This window comes from Lepidochelys kempii, chromosome 24 (assembly GCF_965140265.1).
Source record: "Lepidochelys kempii isolate rLepKem1 chromosome 24, rLepKem1.hap2, whole genome shotgun sequence".
Classification (NCBI taxonomy): domain Eukaryota; kingdom Metazoa; phylum Chordata; order Testudines; family Cheloniidae; genus Lepidochelys; species Lepidochelys kempii.
Genome location: NC_133279.1, coordinates 10265527 through 10289011, shown reverse-complemented (window position 1 = coordinate 10289011; position 23485 = coordinate 10265527). Strand labels below are relative to the sequence as shown.

The window sequence follows — 23485 nt, the reverse complement described above, 5'->3', positions numbered from 1 at the left end:
CTCTGACTGATGGTTACACTCTACATCCCAATTCTGGCATAAGGCCCTATGTCTCCAGGGGGTCCAGCTGCTCCTCTCCACCACTTACCGCCCACAGTCCAACAGCCAGACGGAAAGAGATAATCAGATTTTAGAGCAATACCTACGATGTTGCATTAACCACATCTGCATGATTCGTCCTTACTATTACCCTATGTGGAGTATGCATACAATAACTCAGATCACAGTTCTTTGCCAACTCTCCCTTTCCACCCACAATTACCTATGTCCTCTCCTAACCTGACTCTCTTGGACTTGGTGCAGAGGATTCATCAAATCCAGAAGAAGTAAGGGCTACAACCACAAGCGACATACAGACCTTTGTCAACCAGGCCCCATCTACTCAGTGGGACAAAAATTGTAGTTCTCGGCAGAGCATGTCCGTATTAACGTAACCTTGTATAAATTGTACTTCCAGTTCCTTGGCCCTTAACAAATCCTTTGCCAAGTTAACCTGGTCACTGCTGAATTACGCCTACTCCGATCTCTCAAGATCTATCTGGAATTCACATATCTCTCCTGAAACCCCATACCGAGTATTCGCCTCTCCCACCAATACACGTACAAGACCACAAGGAATATGTCGTGTGTGAGGTCTTGGATTCTAAACACCAACAGGGTAAAGGTTTATACTTGACTGACTGAGAAGGCTATGGCTCTAAGGAGCATACATGGGAGCCTGTGGAAAACATTCATGCACCCACCCTAATGCAAGCCATCCATGAGAACCACCCCGAGAAGCCTGGACCCACAGTGCCCAGAGGACACCTTTGGGGAGGGGCTGATGTCAGGCCTGTGGGTGTCAAACCTGCATCTATGGGGGTCCTGGGAATCACCACACTCCAATCCTCCACCCCGTAGCTCACAGACAGTAGCTGAGACCAGGGTCCATGAAGGCCAACTAGATCACAAGCCCCAGCCCTGTGCTCTGATGCGGAGAGAACCAAGGATCCTGATTGGTCTGCAGCTCCTATTTAAGCCAGAGGAGGAAACAGGAAGTTTTCTATACCACTGGGCTTCACCCTGCCACGGAACCCCTGGTCTGGTTACTTGTTTCTGGTGCCCGGTTCCTGACCACCTGGTATCCTGACTCTTGGTAACTGACTCTTGACCCCTGCCCTCTGGTTTCCCTCTCGATTCTGATTCTGATCTACTGGCATTCCAACCCGGTCTGATCCCTGGTAATTGGCTCCTGACCTCTGGACCTTTGACTCGCACCCGATGTGAACTGCTAGTCCAGGGCCCCCATGCCCTGGCCCTGCCAGTGGCCGAAACAGAGCACCCTTCTCCAGGGCTGTCCCTAGAGGGGTGTGGGGCCCGGGACACAGGTGCTGAGTTTCTATCTGCCATGGGGTGCTCCCCCCTTGGCTCCGCCCAGGCCCCCCACCACTCCACCCCTTCCCCAAGGTCCCATCCGTGCCCTGCCTCTTCCCACCTGCCCCGCCTCTTCCCCACCCAGTTCTGCCCCCTCCCCCAAGTGCGCTGCACCCTCGCTCCTCCCCCCAGTGCCTCCAGGTGCTGCAAAACAGCTGATTGGCGGTAGGCGCTGGGAGGGAGGGGGAGGTGCTGATTGGCAGGGTCCTCAGGTGGGCAGGAGGCGCTGGGGGGAGGAGGAGGTTGGCTTGACACCCCCCACCCGTCTCCTGCCTCACCTCCCTGCCCGCCTCCTCACGAAGCACAGGGCCCCCCAAAGCGCGAGGCCCAGGACGGTCGCCCCGATTTGCCATGTCCTAGGGATGGCTCTGCCCTTCTTGCAGGCTGGGCCCAGACCCAAACTCCGTCTTGACACACACACCAGCCCTGTGGCTCACCCTGCCCAGCATAGTGGGTTCAGACAAGGAAGGCCAGTGCAGCAGCGGTTCCAAGCCCCAGTGCTGTCTGCGCTAGTAACATTAGCCTGGAGCTGGGACCGCTGCCGAGAGGATTCTGAGCCAAACATGAGGAACATCTTTGCTGGGAAAAAAACCAAACCCACATTGAAGAGCTCAGCTTCTTTGGCCTGAGCTTTCCAGCCGCCTCCCCCTCGTGAAACCTGAGAGATTCTGTCTTCAGCTCAAACAAGGGGTTAGCCACCCTCCAGCTCTGCAACGTGAAGAAACGTGACAGCAAGAGATAAGCCCTGGAACACCTTCAGTGCAAGCCCAGGTGCAAATCGGCCTTCAGCTGTATTGGAGACAGGACGTTATTTATCCAGTGTACACGGTCCAGGCATGTGAAAAAGCAGGGATGAGATGGAAATCTGAGCTGGGCCTGGGAGCTCCAGCTTCAGCTGGGTGGGATGGAAAACAGGAGCTTTGTTGAGCAGGGAGATTGGCACCATGCTGACTAAAGCCTTGACCTGGGATGGACTTGGGACAGAGCAAACGCTGGGCGGATACGAGCACTGTCTACACTGGGGGTTTGGTCGGCTTAAATACATTTGTCAGGGGGGTGGATTTTTCACAACAGAGTGTCGTAGCTGGGTCGACCTAAGTTCTTAGTAAAAAGAAAAGGAGTACTTGTGGCACCTTAGAGACTAACCAATTTATTTGAGCATAAGCTTTCGTGAGCTACAGCTCACTTCATTGGATGCATCCGATGAAGTGAGCTGTAGCTCACGAAAGCTTATGCTCAAATAAATTGGTTAGTCTCTAAGGTGCCACAAGTACTCCTTTTCTTTTTGCAAATACAGACTAACACGGCTGTTACTCTAAGTTCTTAGTGTCGACCAGGCAGCAGCGACTGTCAGTAAGAGCTGATCTCTCCTGCCCTGGGACGAAACAAAGAGAGGGGTGTGGCTCGGATGCTGCCTGGTTATAGCTAGGGGTATGGCCAGGCTGAGTCCTGCTCCCCCTCCTGCTTAGCAGGCGTGATAAGAGCCCCCCCCTCGTTTCACCACTGCAAAGGGGGCCTGCAAGCCCTTTACAAACACTCGGTGAGCTCCCAGCCCCTGGAGCAGGAGGGCGGTCACTAAACTGAAATCCCAGGCCACGTGGAATGCCATGAATTCTAGGTTCAGTGATGGGGCCCCTCAGCTCCTCTGGGGGAGTCTCCAACTCCAGAGCAATGGGGATTGTCCGGGTGGGATTTTGCAGGTCTCAGCTGGATGGAGATGCCCGTGCCAACCACCCCCGGGGAGGAGCTATGTGCTAGGAAGGAGCTGGGAGAAGCACACTGCTTAACCAAACCCCCAGTCTCACTGTGACTGAACCCTCACTATGCTGCCCTTCACTAAACCCAAATCTACAGCCAAGCCCAAGCTGGGTCAAACTGACCAAACCCACATGACCACAGGCTGGAAGCGGGGTGGTTTGGGCTTCTGCCCTGATTTCACAGGTGGGCAAACTGAGGCACAGAACATGGAAGTGGCTGGGCCAAGACCATACAGCAAGTCAATGACAGAGCCAGTATAGTGCCCAGGAGGCCTGACTGTCAGTCCTCCTCTCAATACACTGGAGAACACTTGTTCCCAGCCCCAGGAATTCTGTAGCCAGTAGCTAACACAGCTTCCAGCTAGAGAGTAGGGCTGGACCCCATGGTTGCTTCCTCTTGGAGCTTTCCAGATTATTTCCAAAACACCATTACCAGGAGTCTGTGCCTCCTCCTGCATCAGCCTCTTTTGAGGGCATCGATCCTCTGGGGCCACCAATCCTGGTGTGAGCTCAGATGCAGCCCAGTGGCATGGCTAAAGGGTGAGCAGGCCGCTCAGGTGTTCTGCAGAACACTCCCTCTAAGGCACAGCAATCAGACAGGGACCTGATGGCACCTTTCCGTGCTGGGGCTGTAGCCCCCGTGCTGCCCAGCCCAGCGGTGACAGGGCTGCACTATTCTCAGATGCTGCGAAACACAGGGGCCAGGCTCAGTCCTGGCCAAGCAGCGGCCCCCTTGCTTGCGGTCTCAGCAAGGGTCCATGGCAACTCACGTCCCCTTCTGCCCCGGTTGCAAGTCGCTTGCCATCAGGACCAGAGCACAGTGGGCTTGACTTGGGTGCAAGGCTCCCAGCGTGAGTGGGGAATCCCCAGCTGGCGGCATTTGCCTCTTACTTTGCCCAGGTGTAAAGGCTGCCCCAGATCATGGGCATTGGGCCCAGCGGCAGCCGGCCACCCTACCGTATTTGTGGGTAAACAGAGGCTCCCTACAGGGCCCTGTCACTGATGCTAAATTGAGCGGCAGTCACAGAGGATGTGCAAGGAAGGAAAAGGCAGAGGCAGCAGCTTCCTCTCCTGGCTGGGTCACTTGAGGCTGCCTGTGGGATTGGCTGACCAGGGCCCCCGTGCGCCAGCCCTTCCCGCATCCTACAGGAAAGCCAGGCAGCAAAGACCAGCCTGTCCCCTGGCTATCTCTGCTCCTCCCGAACGAACGGGAGCCAGCCCCTGTCAGCGAGACCCCAGCTGGAGAGCCAGCGCTGTGCCAGGAGGGCAGTGGGCTGAGGATGCTGGCCGGTGCAGTGTCTGTCCCAGCTGCACATGGGATGTCAGCACTTGAAGAGTGAACAGAGTCCCACAAACCACAGCCCAGGCCCCATCCCCTCCCCCCAGCCTCGTTAGGAATGTCTGCAAGGGATGAAACTGCAGCCCAGCGGGGGAGGGCAGAGGGCCTGTCTGGCACCGGTGGCTAAGGATGGGAGTAAAGATTTCCACTGACTCACCGCAGCCTCCCCAGCAACACAAGCAGCATCCCCAGCACCCCACCGCAATACAGCCCAATGACCCCGCTACAGGCTACTGCAGAGTCAGACATACGTGCCACAACCTCCCAGCACATACAGCCCCCACCACAAACGGATACACACTGACACAATCTATACACAGCCTTGTGCCTGCAGATGTGCACGCCGCGCACAACCCCCATCGCGCACACTGACACAATCTACACACAGCCCCGTGCACCACCCGCCATCACACAGCTCTTCACAAAGCAGTTCCCCAAGCACCTCCTCCAAGCCATGCGCCCAGGATAAAAGGCTGCCAGGCAGGCGTTGGGTGCCCAGGGTTAAAAGCTGCAGGACAGGAGCCAGGCGCCCGGGATAGAAGGCTGCAGGGCAGGCGCCAGGCGCACGTAGCTGGGTAAAGACAAAGGTTAGGTGCTGGAGTCATGTCAGACTCAGCCTGAAGACCTGCTCCAGGAGCCCCCTTGTGGCCATCGGTTCCTGCAGCAGTGAGTTCCCAGTGGCTGATTGAAGAACCCAACTGAAGGGACTTTTTCCTTTCCGAAGGCCTTGAGCTCACTCCACACTCAGCCCCTCTCTCCATGCTCAGCCCATCTCCTCACCCTGTGGCTGCCTCCCTACCTGCCAGGAGAACGGCTGGGACGGCTGCTCCGTGTGCCCTCTCCAGGGCTGATTCAGTGCTTTTCCTGCAGGACAATCCCCCAGCAGCTCTGGCTCCCGGGCATCCTCGCTGACCCTCAGAAGAGCACAAGCTCGGGGTTCTGGCTGTTGCCCCGTGTGGTGTCTCAGAGGCTGCCTGCGCTGCTCCCACTGTTGAAAGCAGGGTCAGAGCAGAGCCCTACTCCAATAAGGTCTGAGTGGTGCGGGGGCCTCATCTTGTTGCCAGTCTCCCGGACATCTGCAGTTGGTGTCACAGCTGGTTCCAGCCCTTTGACGTCCCATTCAGGGCTCTCCAGGCAGCTGACTAAATCTCCTCCCAGATGCTTAGTGTGGTGGGTTTCACCCCAAGAGCAGCATCTTGACCCTGTGTCCCCCTGCACTGCCAGCTCTCCGCAGCCCCATCCCAGTGCCCAAGGGCAGCAGCAGCGCAGTTGCTGTAATTGCTGTAGATAATCTACACAAGGACAGACAAAGGGGGTTGAGCCATGAGCTGAACTGGCACTTCCCAGCTTAGCAGAAGGCTCAGTAAAGTCTGGGATCCTTTGCTGGTCTCTGTCGGTGCTGCCAGCTGGAGTCAGCAGGAACCAGCTGCCAAGGATCCCTGGGAATCCCACTAGGCAGGAGCCCCTGGTCCTGCTCCTCCCGCTCCGCAGGCCCAGCGCTGCACTGAGCTCCAAGCCCAGCTCCATGGCGCTCTGGTTCTGCATAGCCATGTGCCATTGGGCCTTTGAACGGACGTGTCCCAGAATCCCTGGCACCAGCTGCCCCGTGACTCAGGGCTGCAGGCAGCTTGGACGGGGGGGGGAGGGGGGGCAGGGCTGAGAGGAGGATGCGGGGCTGGGGGCTCTGCAGAAGGAGGGGCAGGGAACTATGGGGGGCAATGGGAGGGGACCCAAAATCCACCTCCCACTGAGCACCCAGCTCTGGGGGAGCCGCACTCGGGGGCTGGGCCCAGCCTGTGGCTGCCCAGGCCCTGCCCTGGGGGCCAGCCCCAGGAAAGGCCCCCATGGTGTTGATCATAGAGCCAGGCCAGGTCCCTCATCACTCCCAGGATGCCCATATCCAGCATGGCTCCTGCGGCTCTTCAGGCCGCTCCACTGGGAGGGAGACCCAGCTGGGAGGCTGCCAGTGCCCATAGTAAAGATGGTGTCCCACCCTCACTCCGCATGGCGGGTTCTATGGGCAGTGAAGCCAGGCCAGTCTCCCGGATATTACCCATAGGAAAGATGGAGGCACCCACAACGGAGAAAGACTCGAGCTGGTGTCCCGGATGTTGCCCGTAATAAACATGGCGCCCAGCTGCGCTGTAGGGGGTGGCGGCGTCGGCCCGGTTTTCTGGCTATTTCGAAGACGCCTTCTTTGCCCTCACTAAATATGGCGGCTCACCGCCAGCCTTTCCTACCGGGTTGAAGCTGCAGAGGGCGGCCGTGTACTTCTGTCCCGGCTCGCCGCGGCGCCGCTGGGAAGATGGCGGCGCTCAGGGCTCTGCGGAGGCTGCGGGCACCTTCAGGGTCATGGCTCCCGGGGCTCCGGCTGGGGGCAGCGCCGAGCAGGTGAGACCCAGCCCGGAGCCTGCCCGCACCCCCGATCCCCCCTCTCCGGATCCCCCGCGACCCTCCCCCCGGGGACTTCGCCTGCCCCCCCCCCCCGCGACCGTCCCCCCGGGGGACTTCGCCTGCCCCCCCCCCGCGACCGTCCCCCCGGGGGACTTCGCCTGCCCCCCCCCCCCGCGACCGTCCCCCCGGGGGACTTCGCCTGCCCCGCCCCCCGCGACCGTCCCCCCAGGGGACTTCGCCTGCCCCCCCCCGCGACCGTCCCCCCGGGGGACTTCGCCTGCCCCCCCCCGCGACCGTCCCCCCGGGGGACTTCGTCTGCCCCCCCGCGACCGTCCCCCCAGGACTTCGCCTGCCTTCCCCCCGCCGACTTCTTCTCCCTCTCCTGGGATCTCCCCTTCTGCCCCCTTCGTGATCCTTTCCCTCTCCCCAGGGACCCTGCCCCCTTCCCCACCGGGAACCCCTCCCCTGCCTTCTCCCCCACGCCGGACCTTTCTGGGCATTTCCAAGCACCCCCCCCCGGCAGCCCCCCTTCCCTCGGGACCCCTTCCCTGCCTCCTGCACCCCACCCTCCAGATCTCTCCTCTGGGACTTCCCCTTGCCTGCCCCCATGACCCATTCCTCGGGGATCCCTCCTCTGCCTCCTGCCTCTCCCTTGGAACCCCTCCCCCATGTTCTGAACCCCCAGGATCCTCTGGACATTGTCATCTCCCCTGGTGGGGACCCCACCTTCCCTGGGATCTCCCGCTGCCCTCCCCAGGGAATCCTCCTCTGCCTCTTTGGCACCTCTCCCCTGCCTCCTGTTCTCTTGGGATCTTCCTCTTCCTCAGGGACCCTTCCCTTGCCCCCTCCCCGGACCCTCCTAGGCATTGCCATCCCCTCCCTGGAGACCCTGCTCTCCCTGGGGACCCATCCCCTCCCCCTGGGCTTTGCTAGCTCCTAACATGGGGACCCGTTCTCCAGCCCCCTAGTAAGGACACTGTACTTGGATCTTGGTTCTTACCATAGGTCTCTGCGCATGCCGTGGGGCTGTCCACTTTGGTACTCCTGCTGCTGCAAACTTGCCTCCTGCAGGAAACAAACTACCATGCTCCTGACTGGTTCCTGTCACTGGGTGGCTACTGGGTGGCTGTCATACAAACCCCCTAGCTTGTGGGGCAGTTGTACGCGGTGCCCTTGTGACAGAGTGGGTATACTGCGCATTGAGGCATGTTTGAGGTTTTCCTCAGACTTCCTTGCTGATGACACTTGATCTGGGAGACTAGCTAGCTCAGGCACTTGGGAATGAGCCATGAAGCTTTTCTCTGCATGGTTACCTCTTTGAATCTCGCCAGCGTAAGTCTGGACTTTGATGGTTTATGAAATGAGTGGAGAGGCTGTCTTCCTTCCACTGCAGGACTATCCATGGCACAAAAGTCACCACCCCGTGGATGCTAACTGACCCCTTGGCAGAGAAGCAAAACCAAGGATTGAATGGGCCATGGAGACTGAACTCCCCTCATCCTTAGACAGGCCCCCTTGATCAGACTTGAGAGCGGTTGGTGGGGAGCAATGTGTGGGCAGCTTGTACTGCAGCTCCCCAAACTATGGAGAAATAGGCTCTCGGGCTGCCAAACCGCTGCATTCCCAAGGATGAAGCTCACTCAGCCAAGACAGAGTCTCACTTTCAATCCCCATCTTCTCCCTTCCTCCCCCATCTGCCTGGCAACAACTCCTTTAAAACCCACAGAATCTGAGACTAGAGTCAGGCAGGTTGAATGAACTTGCCGTGTTTGATACCCTTTCCTTATCTCTGTGTTCAGAGGCTCAAAGCAGTGGCAGCCAGATGTCGAGTGGGCCCAGCAGTTTGCAGGTGCGGTCATGTACCCCACCAAGGAGACTGAGAAGTGGGTGCCTCCTCCCTGGAACGGTGAGTTCTGTCGAAGGTGCCTGCCCCCTTAAATGCACTGTCATCATGCGGATGCTCTTGTATTGGTGGTTGTCATGTTTTAAGTTTGGAGCCAAACCTGCCCCTGGGGTGTGCAGTCCCGCCTCTGTGGACATCGCTGGACTTGCAGCTGAGTGGCCTTCTTGGGCCCAATCCTGTAGTGAGCTCTGTGTAGATGGACCCCTGCATCTTCATGGAGCGTATTGCCTTACGTTGTCCAACCTGAGATAGTGGGAAAACAAATGTGGTCAGCATGGAGGGAGCTTCCTTAGTTTAAGGTGATCTGGTTAAAGAAATAGATCTGGGTCTGTTTTTTTTAAAGATTTTTTTTTTTTTTAAATTAGCATCTCCCTTTTTATAGGAATGATCCCATGGCTTTTATTTTAATGTAAGTGGAAACAAGATTTTGGATTTGAGACGTCATTTTGTTGCATCTGAAACCCAAACACAAATGCTCTGTGCATGAAGTGATGATGGGGACAGGTCACTTATACAGAGTGCTAGAGATCGCCATGTAAGATGGGCTGATTTAAACCTATGTTTTAACACAGCCAAGCACAAGCAAAGACTGCAGGTCACGCTGACAGGATGGGGGGTAGTATCCTGGAGTGCAGTGACTCTGAATAGGATGTAGGAATAGAGCTGCTTGGATAACTGATGTGTGGGTTTGCTGGCCATGCTGGGGGAAAAAAATCGATTTGAGTCACAAATTGTTTCAGTTGACCTGAAGCTGCATTCTCTCCCCCCCCGCCCCCCAAAGAAAAAAACCCCAAAACCAAAAAGAAAACTTAGTTTAAAAAAGTTGTGCTCAGCTCTAGTTGGGCTGGGCATTGCGTGTATGCGTATCCTGGTAGATAACCAATTGGATAGGAGTTGTGTGATGCAGTAGCTAAGAGGACTTATGTGATCCTCTAGCTGTATAAGCAGAGGAACAACCATTACTGGATACTGTGTGTAATACTGGTGCCTGTGCTTCAGACTGTTGACAAATTGGAAGAGTTTCAGAAAAGAGCCACAGGAATGATCCACTGTCTGGCAAACCTGCCGGAGAGACTTAAAAAAGGTCAGTCTGATTAAGTTTAGTTTATCCACAGAAGGTTAAGGGGTCACTTGCTCAGTTACAGGCAGCTACCTGGGGAAGAGGTTTCTGATAAAAGATGGCTCTTCAGTCTGCCAGAAAAAGGCATAATTTGATCCAGTGGCTGGAAACTGAAGCTAGACTAAAGGGCTCGTCTACACTTACATTTTATAGCACTCTAACTTGCTGGCTCAGGGGGGTGATTTTTCAGCAGCAAGTCTGAACGCTTTAAAGCGCTAGTGTGGACAGGCTCCAAGTGCTGGGAGCCACACTCGGAGCTATTCCCCTTGTGGAGGTGGATTACCAGGAGCGCTGGGAGAGCTGTCTCCCAGCGCTCGCACGTGACCATGCTCACGCTTCAGAGCGCTGCTGTGGGAGCGCTTTGAAGTTTCTAGTGTAGAGGTAGCCTAATTCAGACTACAAATAAGGCATGAATCTTTATTGGTGAGGGCAGGTAGCCACTGGAACAATGTACTGAGGGGTGTGGTGGATTCTCTGTCAGGAGAAGTCTTTAAGGTATTTTCTTTCAGAGATTTGTAGCTCCATCCCAAGATATGGGCTGGACACAGGAATCATGGAATGAAATCCTCTGGCTTGTGCCATGAGGGTTAGGCTAGAAGTTCAGAATAGTCGTTTCTGGTCTTAAAGTCCATAAAACATCCGATGAAGTGAGCTGTAGCTCATGGAAGCGTATGCTCAAACAAATTGGTTAGTCTCTAAGGTGCCACAAGTACTCCTTTTCTTTTTGCGAATAGAGACTAACACGGCTGCTACTCTGAAACCTCAGCTGCACTGGAAATCTCGACCCTTGTGCATTGCGTGTGAGATAAGACCCCAAACGCAGGAAGTGGGGGGGAGAGCGTCAGTGGGAAGAAGTCAGGATAGAAGCTTTCCCATTGCTGTAATTCAGTGGTTCCCAAACTTTAACATCTGTGAACCCCTTTCACTAAAATGTCAAGTCTCACGAACCCCCTCCTAAAAAAGGAATATTTCCACAGTTTTTCTCCTTTATCTGAATATAAATGATAAAAGCAGTGATCTTGGAAATATAAAATTTGTTTTTGACATGCTTATTACACACTATTTATTATTAATTATGATCATTACAGTATTTTTATTACATTATGAAAACAGCAACACTCTTCCAAGATCTCACTTTCATAGCTTGTATCACTTTGAATAAGCCTGTTATAAGACAAGGCTCCTATGTTTCATCAAAGAGTATCAGATATGAAAGTGCATGAAGATATTTAAGAAGCCAACACAAAGAGTTCCCCCTACACAAGCATTCAGGTCTTGAGCAGTCCAGGCAAACAACGCACATTACAACAAAGCTTAAACTTGTTCTTCATAATAATTTTCAAAACAATACTAGCTGCCTATTTAATTTTAAAAACAGCAAAAAATATCTACCTTCCTTTCCATTTCTTATAAGGAGTCTTGAAGTTTAAATCTCCTCAGTGTGATAGATATGTTTGCTTTGATCTGCTTAGCTATTGGAAGTGCAGGGTCTCTGGGCTGCTGGACCCGTGCTGCCCAGGGACCCTAGCGACAACTCTGTCCGCCATTAGGAAATTTTTTCCCGAGAACCCTCTGTAATATTTCGCAAACCCCCAGGGGTTTACGAGCCCCAGTTTGGGAACCACTACTGTAATTTATGCTGCTGCTAGTTACAAGGAAAACGCGTTTTGTGTGAAGTACTGACTGGGATTTTTAGCTGGCCTGTCCCTTTAAGCCAAGTGTCCCAGTAGCAGGCAGACGGACCTGTGAATGCATTTGCTGTCTTTCCAGTCACTGAGACATGCTGCCAGTGGATTGAAAATCAATCATAGGCAGCCTAATGTATGACCTATAATATTTGTCTAAGGACAGCTGACTAGTGTGTCATGGTGTAAGCTGACTGCTACAGGGGTCAGGAAGGGATTTCTCTCCCCATGCAGAATGCATTAAGGGACATACTCCCCTCCTGTGAATGCTCGGGTCTTGGCAGCCGAAGGAAGAAAGAGGCAAATGCTCGTTCTGAGTGAGACATTGTTGCAGGAGGGTATTCGGGGAGGAGCTGGGTGAGCTGCGTGGCTGTGGAGTTGTCCGTAGCAGTTTGCTGCTCTTCAGGTGTGTTTGGGGGGTGGGGGGGGAGTTACAGTGGTTTAGTGCTGTGTGTCCAGGTGAGCAGCTCTAGGCCTGCCGTTGTGGGAACCCCGTACATGAGGTTCCCTGTGCTGAGTCACTGTGGGGCTGCCTGGGGCCTTTAACCCATCGTCAGGGCTCTGCCAGCGAGCTGGTGAAATTCCACGATGTGTGAATGCTACAGCGACTCCAACTGGCCTCATTGAGCTCCATTACTTTGACTGTTGTGATTGTCCCCGGAGTTTATCCTCCGTCTCCAAGGGGCGGTACTTTTGGGTCACGAGTGTCCAAGAGAAACCTGAGCTAAAGAGACTCTTCTCGAGCTATCTGCAAAGGGGAAATGACTCAAGCTGGAAGGGGAAAGCCCCCAAGGGCCACGTTGGGAATTCTCCCACTTCAGCAGCCCCTGGAGGTGTACAGAGAGGGGAAATGTTGTCAGTTTTTTTCATGAGACGCCTGCAAGATTTTCCTCCCGCTCCCCTGCTGGACAGAGACCAAGTTTGGGACAGTTTGGCCCAGACGAGGCTTCCTCCTGGGTGACCCCTCCAAGGCAAGTGCTGAGCTTCTGTGCCAAGAGCCAGCTTGCGCCCTTCGCTCCTGCTCTCCCTCCTCACCACAGCCGGGCACTCCCAGCCTCTGGACTCGTGGGGTGCTCACTGCTCTTTAGCTTGCACTGGGCACAGCGAATGGTGGGGTGCACTCACTTGGGTCGCCTAGAGAGCAAATGAACCCCCTGCATAATGTGAGAGAAGCAGGGAGGCCGGAGAGCAACAGGCGTGGGACGGCAACTCCCACAGACAAGCCCAGTGCTCTGCAAGGCTGAACTGCTGGACACGTCCGCTCTTCAGTTTTGCAAGGGAAGTGGTGGGAATCGCACTGGCCGGGAGGGGTGGAATAGGGCTGCCCAGCCGTGGGGCATGCGCCTTGGGGCCTGAATTCCCTTCCATCCCTGAGGTCTTGTCCTGCTCAGCCTTTCCAGTGCAGTGGGGCAGGAGGGCCGTGCATCTCCCTGGAGTGCTCTGCCATCTCACGGCCTCTCTTGCTCTCCTCATGCCTGAGCAGACAAGGACCCTCCGGCGGAGAAGAAAGTCTCCAACCTGACGCTGAACTTCGGGCCCCAGCACCCAGCTGCCCATGGGGTCCTGCGGCTGGTCATGGAGCTGAGCGGAGAGACCGTGAAGAAATGTGACCCCCACATCGGCTTACTGCACCGTGGCACAGAGAAACTCATCGAGTACAAGACCTATCTCCAGGTAACCACGAGGGTGGGGGGCTGTGATCCCTGGGTCCCTGCCTGGACACCCCAATCCCCGGGCAGCACTGTGTTCGGCTCCATCGGCCTGTTGCCCTCAGCCTAGTGCACTCCCGCAGTGCTCCAAGGGCTTTTGCACCCAGGCCTGCTGCTCCTCGAGGGCCCAATCCTGCAAGCCCAGCTCCCACTTTAGTCCCTGGGAATTCCCCGAAGTGGCTACATGACGGGACCCCAGGGGTTTAGCTACTTCCTGTGCTTGCTCCCTGCCTGCCCCATCCTCTGTGCCAGCCCGGATTGCGATTCTGGAAACAACTGATGTCCCAAAGGGAGGGTTGTCTCAGGCCTTTAACCTCTTGCATGTGAGTGTCAAGTTCTCTCTGCCCCAGGAAGAGGCGGGGGCCAAATCAGGGCTTTGGGGTTTCCTGCTCTTCTGCCCCACAGCCCTACCCTGCAGTTAGCAATGCTGTCCCAGCTGCCCTAGTGCATTCCAACCTAGCCCCACCTGGCAGGCCTGTGGGGGCCCCTGGAGGCAGTCTGCCTTGCCAGACTGCAGAGTGACCTGACCCTTTCAGCAGCAGGGCTGGACTCCCATGGCTGTCTAGTCTGTATTTGGGGGATGTCTTGGGGGGCAGGGGGAAGCAGCAGGGAGCAGAGCGTCCCTCTTTAAAGAGACACCGTGTTGTCCAGTGGTTTGGGTCGGTGAGCAGCAGCCAGGAATCCTGGGTTCCAGTCCCAGTTTGCTCACTGTGGGGCAAGTCCGTTGCCCTCTCTGTAAGGGGAAGTACTGCCTTATCTGACCTGGGGTCATAGACTCTGATTCCCATTTGTAAAACGCTTTGGGACCCTCAGGCGCTGTGGGTGGGGCAGTGGTAGGGAACGACAAGGTCCTGCCCCTTGGAGTAAAGAACAAGGGGTGACACAAGCAGAATGAAAAGCGCGCACGTGTGTGTGCCTTGTTTAACAAGAGACGTCAGCAGCCTCTGAGGAAGCTGGGAAGATGGAGCGGCCTGCCAGATTTTGCATTAGGGCCTCGTAAATGGAGCTCCCTTGATTTACTGTCCAGATCAGATGTAACCTTTTTAGCTGCCGGGGAATCAGCACTTGAAGTAATCCAGCCCAGTAAACATGGGGCGGGAGCCAGGCAGAGTTATGGGTGCCAGAGCACTCTGGACGCACTCGGGGCTCGCAGCCAAGGCAGAGGCAGCTTAGTGATGTGCTCCCTTGGCGGCCTAAGCTGGCTGTAGCAGCGCAGAGTGTAATGCCTGGCTGGCCTTCGGAGACAGGCGATTCCCAGGGAGCGAGTCCCTATTCGTGCCCCGTAAATTGCGGGGGAGGCAGGCGGGCACATGCTGCCAGTTTGCCCACAGAGCGGGGGCAGGACCAGGGCGAGCATTGAGCAACGGGGAAGCAGTGCTGCCCTCCGTGGGAGCAGGGAGGGAGCCCGCTGGGGGTGGACAGCAAAAGGTGTGAATGGTGAAGGCCTGTTGGGCTGGTGACTTGCTCTGGGGGCGCTGTTCAGCTCATCAGCGTTAGCCAGTGTTTGTGCCAGGCTCTGGGCGAGAGAGGGGCGCCTACGTCCATGGAGAGACATGCCAAGTTTCGCTTCCCTGTTCAGTTTGCTGTGGGCTGGTGCTTCCCTCATGCCAGCCTGTTCTGTTTCGCTTTCAGGTCCTCATATGCTGACTCAGTGCTGTACGGAGGGGTGTTTGAGGGCTAGAGGAAGATATGAGGGTCAGGATCCTGGTTCTGTCACTGACTCCTTGGGCAGGTCACTGCATACCTCTGTGTCTCAGTTTCCCTGCTTGTACATGAGGGACAATCACCATTCAGCCCTGTGGTAAAGGAGATCCCCTAAGGCAGGCTCTGCTCTGTTCTTTGCGGAGACCAGGAGGGTGACGTGTGCCGAGGACGAGCTGCTTCTGCTCTGGAAGAGCAGGTGGAGGGGACTGAGCACAGCTGGCATCCCGGGGACTGCCCAGAGGCTGAGCTGGGCAGAACGCTGGGGGTGTAGATGATCTGATAGTGCTCTTCCTCTGCATGCTACTATTCTAGAAGCACAGGGAGCGTGTTCGGTACAGCTCTGTCCAGGGGCTAGGCCAGCAGCTGGGGGCTGGAGGGATGGATTCAGATCTCACTGGTGCATCGACCTTAGCAGAGCTCCTCCTGCTTTACACCACAGAGCCCTGGTCAGTCGTCGGCAGCACTGAATCTGCGTGGCTTCCATAGCACCAATTCCCCCGCTTTACCTGCAGCGGTCGCCTGGTCCGGAGGAGAGGGTCAGCCACCAGCTGTACTGTGCCAGGGATGCCGACGGCCTGCCTGAGTGACAGCAATCCGAGTGCCGCTGCCTAGGTGTACGAGCAGTGTCCGTGCACGCCCTGCGGAGACTCAGCTCTGTGATCTGACCCCCTAGCTCCAGGCACCAGCCTTGGAAGGCTGTTCATATGGGCCTTGCAGGCAGTTCAGGGTTCGGTGGTGGGCAGGAACTTTCCTCTGCTCCAAGCTCGGCAGGTCGCTGTAGGTATTGACTTGTAGGTGAACAGGAGGAAGCTGAAGAATGTGGAGAGCAAAGCCTTCTGGGAGTTGTAGTCATTTGTTGGACTGTAACTTCCTTTGGACTGTGAAATGTTTGGCTTCTGCGGGGAGCAGGCATTTCTCACTGCAGTGCTGCTTTGGCCTTGGAGATTAAGGCTGAGGGAGACCTGCACCGGGGCTCTCCAACCCCTCATGCTGATCTCGGTACAAAACCACGTACTTTGGTTCTCATCTCAGCAAAGGAATTACATGTTCATGTAGAGGGGTACATGTGCCATGAGAATTTCCAACTGTCTAGGCCAGCGGTTCTCAAACTGTGGGTCGCGCTCCCGTCGGGGGACATGGAACAATGTCCAGGGGTGTGTACACGGTGGGGCCCACGCCAGCCCCCACAAGGGGGCAGGAAGGAAGTGCCACCCAGCCCCACTCTTCCCCTAGCTCTGCTCCAGCCCTGGCTGCAGCTATGGCCCTGGCTCTGCGGCCCAGCTCCTGGGCCCCGCTGTTGGCCGCCAGGTCTGCTCCTGGTTCGGGGCAATGCGGGGTGCGAATACATTCTATTACTCGTAAGGGGGTATGTGAGAGGAAAAGTTTGGGGACCAGTGATGTAGGCTTTAGGCTGGGCTCCTCCCTGTGCACAGTGGGGCTGCTCTCAGGCTCCCAGGGTGGCAGGCCTGCATGTATGTTACTTTGATTGTGCCAGGCCTTGTGGCTAAGCGGAGTTGGGTCTTGTCAGTCCTTGGGTGGACGACTCCCTGCTAGCCCTGATGATGGTGAGTCCACAGGGGGTGCTCTCCCCTCTCAGCGCTGAAGCAGTGCCCAAGGCACTGGGCTGCCTTTCGTCGAGCTGTGAAATTGAGTCCTGTCTGCTGGTGGCGCTCTGCGTATTTTGCGAGGCCGGGGTGCTGACTCAAGTGCTGTTGTCCGATCTCATCTCAGGGAGGCCAGAATGGCCCCAGTGTCCCTGCAATTCTAGCTGGCTGCTAGGCTCCTCCTCTCCTCTGGGCAGTGGCACTGCGTGTGGTTCCTCTGCTCAGGAGTGGGTGAAGGGATCCCCGCTTTGTAACTGGCCCCACGAGGGTTGGCGTGCTCCCAGTGCCAGGCTGTGTCTGCAGGCGGTGGTCCTGCCGAGGGCAGGGTTAGCGAGTGCTGGTCAGGCGTTTGCAGGCTGTTCTCTGCCGCAGGCTTTGCCGTATTTTGATCGTCTCGACTACGTGTCCATGATGTGCAATGAACAGGCCTACTCCCTGGCAGTGGAGAAGCTGCTAAACATCACTCCGCCCCTGAGGGCTCAGTGGATCCGAGGTGAGTGATCCCCTCCTCTTGACCTGGGTCCCCTTCCTGAGCTCACGTTGGTTGCCTTGGCTCTGAGGAGGCGGGTCCCAAAGACAGTCAGCTCCTCCCCAATCCTCCTCCGTATGCCCCTTCCTACCATACCTGTCCTGTGCTTTCTAGCTGGCACCCTTGAAGGGCGTCTCCAAGGCCAATGCCCATTTGTTTGTCCAGGTAGCCGGCTGGGCACTTTCTAGGAGCATAGGAGTTGTCAGGCCCCTTTCAGTCAGTAGCTGGCTTATGCCCTGGTGCTTCTGGCCAGAGCTCATCACCCATAATGCACTGAGGGAGCAAGACTCTCGAGGCTATTTTAACAACTGGGGGTCCCATGCCCAACACTGCCCTGGGGTTCCCTGGCATTCTCTCTCCCTCTGGTGGGCGTCGGGAGTGCAGGTTCGGAGGGGAGAAGCCTCTGGGCTCCCCTCTGAGCTGGGGCGAAATTCTTCCCTTCATACTGCACCCCTGCTCCCACACCACCCGGTGCCCAGCCCCTCAGAGCCCATTGGTGCTGTTCTGAATTAGGCCAGAAGAGGGCACGAGGGAGAGGGAGGGGGAAAAAAAAGGCAGGCTTCCTGCTGCAATGGATTGGGCACCTACCTCCTGCTGCTGCGTCTTTCCTAAAGACAGATCTGCCCTGGGCCCGCGAAGGGTTTAGGCCACGGCTGGCACTGCCCCTTCCCCGTGTGCATGGGTGTGTCGGATGCACGCTGCCCGCCTGCCCCCTTCCCTGTGTGCATGGGTGTGTCGGATGCACGCTGCCCGGTCTCCCCCTCCCCTCTGTCTGTGTGTGTGTGTGTGTGTGTGAGAGAGAGAGAGGGGTGCACACTGCTCTGCCCGTCTGTGTGTTGTTGGGCACATGCTGCTCTGCCTGCCCGTCTCTCTCTGACTGGGGCTCTCTCTTCTCCCCCTCTCCCCCCGCCCCAGTTCTCTTTGGGGAGATTACGCGGCTTCTGAATCACATCATGGCTCTCACTACCCACGCTCTGGACATCGGGGCCATGACCCCCTTCTTCTGGATGTTCGAGGAAAGAGAGAAGGTAAACCCCACAGCTGGCTCTAACTGGAGCCAGCAGCTCCATCATGGGAGAAGGACAGGGCAGCCAGAAGCCAACAAGTTGGTGGCCCCTCTGCTCCAGCATCCTGTCTCTGCGAACGGGCCACGGCACATGCCTCCTCAGCCAGTGCCTAGCCCCAAAATGCAGCTAATGGGCCAGTGCTGTCTAAGGAGATTTCCCTGGCCCAGCCAGGGAAGGTAGTGCCCAGTGTCACCGGGGATCCCTGGAGCTCAGTTCCAGGCAGAGCCAAAGGCCCCAGATCTGGAGTGGGGTGACTGGCCCAGGGAGGAATTCCCCCTTGGCCCAAGGCGTGTGCTGACAGCAACCTGAGTCAGACGGCGCTGCCCATGAATCAGCTGCTAGCTCAGCCATTGCTGAGGATTCTGCAGCCTAGCCCAGTGCTAAGCAGCTGTGTGCCAAAGGCCAGGGGTAAATTGCACAGGCCCCATGTATTCTGCTTTGTCTTTCTCCACTACGGTGCTTCCCCGGGCGGCTCGGCTGCCTGGCCCTACTTGGCGCTGTCTGGGGCTCAGTTGACAGCCTTGGAGAGACGGACTCCTTTCCCCCTTCTGTGGAACACGCTGGTGCTTCCTAGTTCCTGAAGAGGCCCTGGAATGGGGTCCTTCCAGGGTGTGACCAGTCCATGCCAGGGCGTTGGCAGGGAGAGCCGTTGGCTGTTCCCCATGCCCCCGGGAACAGTATCTCTGGGGTGCTCTGTGGGATGCATCCTGCGGGGCTGGGATCACCCCAGGGCTGGAGGGGGCACACTTTATGTCTGGCCAGCCAACCTGGTTTGCTCATGCTCTGTGCCCTGTGGGCTCGGGGTGCTGGGCATGTGGGTGAGCAGTGCTCTTTCTGTCCCCTGCAGATGTTTGAGTTCTACGAGCGGGTCTCCGGGGCCCGGATGCATGCGGCCTACGTCCGGCCAGGCGGGGTGCACCAGGTACAGCCAGTGGCGTGCAGCTCTCCTCTAGCGCTTTGCTGGCCCCGTCCATACAGAGCTGCGTCCGCCTCCCTCTGACCCCATGCGCTCAGCGTGGGGAAGCCTGATTGGCCGCTACAGCATGAGGTCCGGGTATGGCCCCAGGCCCTTGTCTGTGGACCATGGTGCCCTCTCCCAGCCTCCTGCCTGCAGCTGCTCGGGGGAGCTGGGATGGGCGGAGCCGCAGAAGGAGCTTGTGCTGGATTGGGCATGGGCACCCAAGCGCCTCCCCCTTTCTTCAGTAGTGGCACTTCCTGCAGTCGCACCCCAAAGCCTGGGGCTCGAGGGAAGCCCCGTCTCTGCTGAGTCCCGGTCCAGTCCCTGCTGCTAAGAGCCCTGCAACACTGGCCTCTCGGGAGGGCTTCTTGCCAGCCCTTTCCACTGCCAGGAGCTCCACTCAGGGAGGGACTGCGTCCCCCTTCTGCCCCCTGGGAGAGAGGCCCCCAAGGGAGGATCACCTCACCCCACCATGGAGGGACTGTGAGGCAGCCAGCTGGAGATGCTCGGTGCTCAGGCAAGATGGCAAAATGAGACTCTTGCAGCTGAGTGTTTCACGCCCATGGCCCCGGGCTGGGGGAGTCGGGTCCTTCAGCTCTCCCCATAAACTAGTGTAATAGGATCTGTGGCTGGTCAGGCCAAGGCAGGATCCCACCCCGGGTTCCCCTATCCCTCCTCCAGGTTGGCTTGATACCCAGAGCCAGGCAGCAGCTGCGCCTGGCTGGGCACATGGCCTCTTGTGAAGGCCAGTTTTGGTTTTGAATAGAAGTGGGGCTCTGGGCTGGGGTGGTAGGAAGGTAGGGAGTGACTGGGACCTCGTCGGGACCTCGTCAGCACCTCTCGGCTGTGGCAGCAGCCCCAGGGCCCCCACTCCTTAAGTGCTGAGAGATCCCCTGAGTTCTCCAGACTTGTGTGCGTCACTCGGATTCTGCCTGTGCTAACCCCCTGCAGGACCTGCCCTTGGGGCTGATGGATGATATTTACGAGTTCACCAAGAACTTCTCCATCCGGATCGACGAGTTGGAAGAGGTGTGGCTCCCAGGATGAGTTGCCTTGTGAATTGGGGATGGAATTATTCTCTGCAGTCAGCCCCTGCTGTTCCCCAGGGAGGGGACCCCTGCTTGGGACCTGGGAACGTTGGAATCCTCTGTGTCTCTTCCCCCCCCCCCCAATTCCCCTCCAGCCCCAGGAGTCCGCATGTCTTAAGGTTTGAGAAGGGTTTCGTGCATTCCATCCCCTCTCCCACCCTGGGTCAGGCCAATATAGGATTGGCCCCTGCAACCTCTGCCAGATCTGTGTTGACTGATCCAGCCCCCAGTGCGCTGCTCAGTCAGTCCAGACAAGGTTTCCTTGTAGCGAGCAGCTAATACAGCCACGAAGGGAGCACGGGGTGGGGTGTGCTTTTACAGGGGGGAGGAAATCTGTATGTGTCTGGGGGCAGGGAGGCTGATGGCAGAGCTAAATACTTAGCAGGCCCCGCCGTGTGTGGAGGTGCTATAAACTGGCGGCTGGGCTGTTCCGCTTGATCATCTCTTAGGTAATTTGTGGTCATTGACGACCTTATGGCACTCTTCCTCAGTCAAGGTGTTGATTCTGGTGTCCTAGGCGAGGTCAAACCTCCTGTGATTACATCACTATCAAGAGTGGGAAAAGCAGAATCCCATCTCCAACTGCAGGGGAAATTGAGGGAGGTGCAGAGTGTGAAGTGAACATGGTCTGTTAACACTTGCTGTGTTCCACTTCAGAGCTGGCCGCATTCCAGCGATGGGGAGGGTATATATGTGGGGTGAAGTGCCTCCAGGTGCTTGGGTGCTGTATCGTACATGTGCCTGTGAGTAGCCGGGCTGAATGTTCGGAACGAGTGCCGGGTGGCGTTTCCCTGTGCTCACTCCCTGTCCCCTGGCAGATGCTCACTAACAATCGGATCTGGAAGAATCGCACGGTTGACATTGGAGTCATAACCGCAGAGGAGGCTCTCAATTACGGTTTTAGGTACGGTCCTTGCCCAGGGCAACGTGTTGTAATGCAGGCTGGAGTGGGGGTGGGAGCATCCCGGGACGATGAGGTCCGTACGCTCCCCTATGGTCCGGCCTTGCTGGTTTGTCAGTGGACGGTTGATGGTGTCGAAAGCAGCGAGAGACCCCAGCGCATGCGCTTGAGGAGATGCCTGTGGTCTGGGAGGGCAGCGGTCGTTGGGGCTGCTTCGGGCTTCCCCCCGGGTGCCCTGGAGTAGGTACAGCATGAGGAGTGTCAGAGGCACCCCTAGAGGTGATAGGGGGCTGCGTCTGGGGCCCATTCAGCTGGCTCTGTGCTGAGGCTGCGAGGCGGAGCTCCGCTGGGCCACTTGGGTGCTAGCTCCTGTCGTGGAGAGTCCCCTGGAGAGGAGGCCTGGCCCCAGTGTGTTGGAGCCCCCCCACACCCCTCTCCCCCAACGTGCAGAGAGCCGGGCAGCTGGCTGGGGACAAAGGAGGTGGATGCCTCGCTCCTGCCGCAGTATACCTTGCTGGTGGTTTTCCCTCCGGCAGCGCCACCTAGTGACTAGACCCAGGCGAGCAGAGTCCTGAGATCTGTACCTGACTCTGCCCCTGACCCCTCGCTGTTCCTCGGTTTCCCTAGCAATGATGGGCTAATAGCGGCCTGGCAGGGTGGGGCTTAATCAGCGTCGGAAGCTCTTGCCAGGCTGATGCCAAGTGCCCAGGCTAAAGTAGAAACTTCCTCTGGGTGGCGGATTTGGGAATGGCCCCCTGGAAGGGTTACGCTTTCGTCCACCGTGTCTGGAGCTGGCCACTGCCAGGCAAGGATCCCGGATGGGGTGGAGACACAGCCTGGGTCCCGCTGCTCGGCTAACCCTTCCCTCTCTGCCCTTCCCAGTGGGGTGATGCTCCGTGGCTCTGGAATCCAGTGGGATCTTCGCAAAACCCAGCCCTACGACGTGTACGACCAGGTGGAGTTTGACGTTCCAATTGGATCACGGGGTGACTGCTATGACAGGTGCCTTCCACGTGTGGGGTGGTGGTTTGCTCTGGGTGGGGCCGTGTCCCATGGTGAGCCCTCCAGGGAGGGGAGCCTGACCCCAGGGAGGGCCGTGTGCTGTGGTGAGCTGTCTGGGGATGAGGGGCTGACCATGGGTAGAGCCGTGTCCCATGCTGAGTTCTCCGGGTGGGGGCTAAACCTGGGAGGGCCGTGTCCCGTGGGAGGTGCTCATTGCTCAGGGACATGCCCAGAGGCTGCCCTTGCAGCACAGGGACCATTCTCAGGCTCACTCCTTTCCCCCTGAGGCGTCTATCCATTCTGCTGTCTCTCTGTGGCCTGAGCCACGTGACAGCAGCTCCCTTTGCAGGCCAATGGGGCCCAGAGCGTCCGTTCCATCGAGAGTCCAGCAGGGCTGGGCGTCACCTGCCAGGCTGTGTGTGGCTCAAACCAAGCACCCTCCTCCGTGCGGTGCCCAGGGTTCCAGTCAGTCCTGCTGCCTGGACCCCGGCAGGCTGGAATTGCCCAGGCTAAGCCTGATTTCCATAGGTACCTATGCCGGGTGGAGGAGATGCGCCAGTCACTCCGCATCATCCTGCAGTCTCTCAACAAGATGCCTGAGGGGGAGATCAAAGTGGATGATGCCAAAATCTCTCCTCCCAAGAGATCCGAGATGAAGGTAAAGGAACGCGGGGCCTCCCGCTCCTGGGGCCTCGACTCTCGGGGAGGGAACACACGTCTGTGACAGCCTCGGGGAGGAGGGGCTCGTGTCAGAGCAGGGGACTGCGGGGCAGGGCTCCTGCCTTTGGGGTGGGTGGATGCCCTGAGGAGTCAGGACGCCTGGCTTCTAGGCTCAGCTGTGACACTTCCTTCCTGTGGGCACAGCGCTGGCCTCATGGGAGGGGGCACAGGGCTGCAGCCCAGCTGGAGAACACCAGTGCTGCGCTCTCGTGCCTTTCTCTGAGGGGGGTTCCTTTGGAAGGGGAGTGGGCCAGCAGCCCCACGGCGTGACAGCTTCCTGGGTCTCTGGCTAGGTGAGTGAAGATGGCTGCAAGCCACCGGCAGCAGCTGGCCATGGGCGGTTCCGGTTTCCCTTTGTTCCTGTAGTGTGACCCCGCTTCGCTATGGAGCACTGAGCCCTGTGGGTGCTGGGAGAGCAGGCAAATGAAAGGGCTGTTTGGTTAGCAGATTCGAAGTTGTCCAGCACCTGGCACATCAGGGGCTGGGCTTGGCTCTCAGGTGCTGCCACAATATGAGTCACTGATGAGGATGAGAAGGAAGATGGGCTTGTGACCAGCACTCAACCTGGGAGACCTGGGTTCAGCTCCGAGGT

The 23485-nt window shown here is 57.4% G+C and overlaps 1 protein-coding gene across 1 annotated transcript in view; it reads left to right on the top strand.

Annotated features, from left to right (window-relative positions):
• The first annotated feature begins 6714 nt into the window (after positions 1-6714).
• The window catches only part of NDUFS2 (NADH:ubiquinone oxidoreductase core subunit S2), a 30666-nt gene continuing 13895 nt past the window's right edge, over positions 6715-23485 (top strand). The window contains exons 1-10 of the mRNA XM_073323511.1: positions 6715-6900; positions 8703-8809; positions 13095-13285; positions 17001-17121; positions 18073-18185; positions 19072-19146; positions 20134-20211; positions 21089-21174; positions 22054-22173; positions 22702-22831. Of these exons, the coding sequence (XP_073179612.1) occupies positions 6815-6900; positions 8703-8809; positions 13095-13285; positions 17001-17121; positions 18073-18185; positions 19072-19146; positions 20134-20211; positions 21089-21174; positions 22054-22173; positions 22702-22831 (1107 nt within the window). The 5' untranslated portion in view covers positions 6715-6814. The remainder of the gene's footprint in view (positions 6901-8702; positions 8810-13094; positions 13286-17000; positions 17122-18072; positions 18186-19071; positions 19147-20133; positions 20212-21088; positions 21175-22053; positions 22174-22701; positions 22832-23485) is intronic.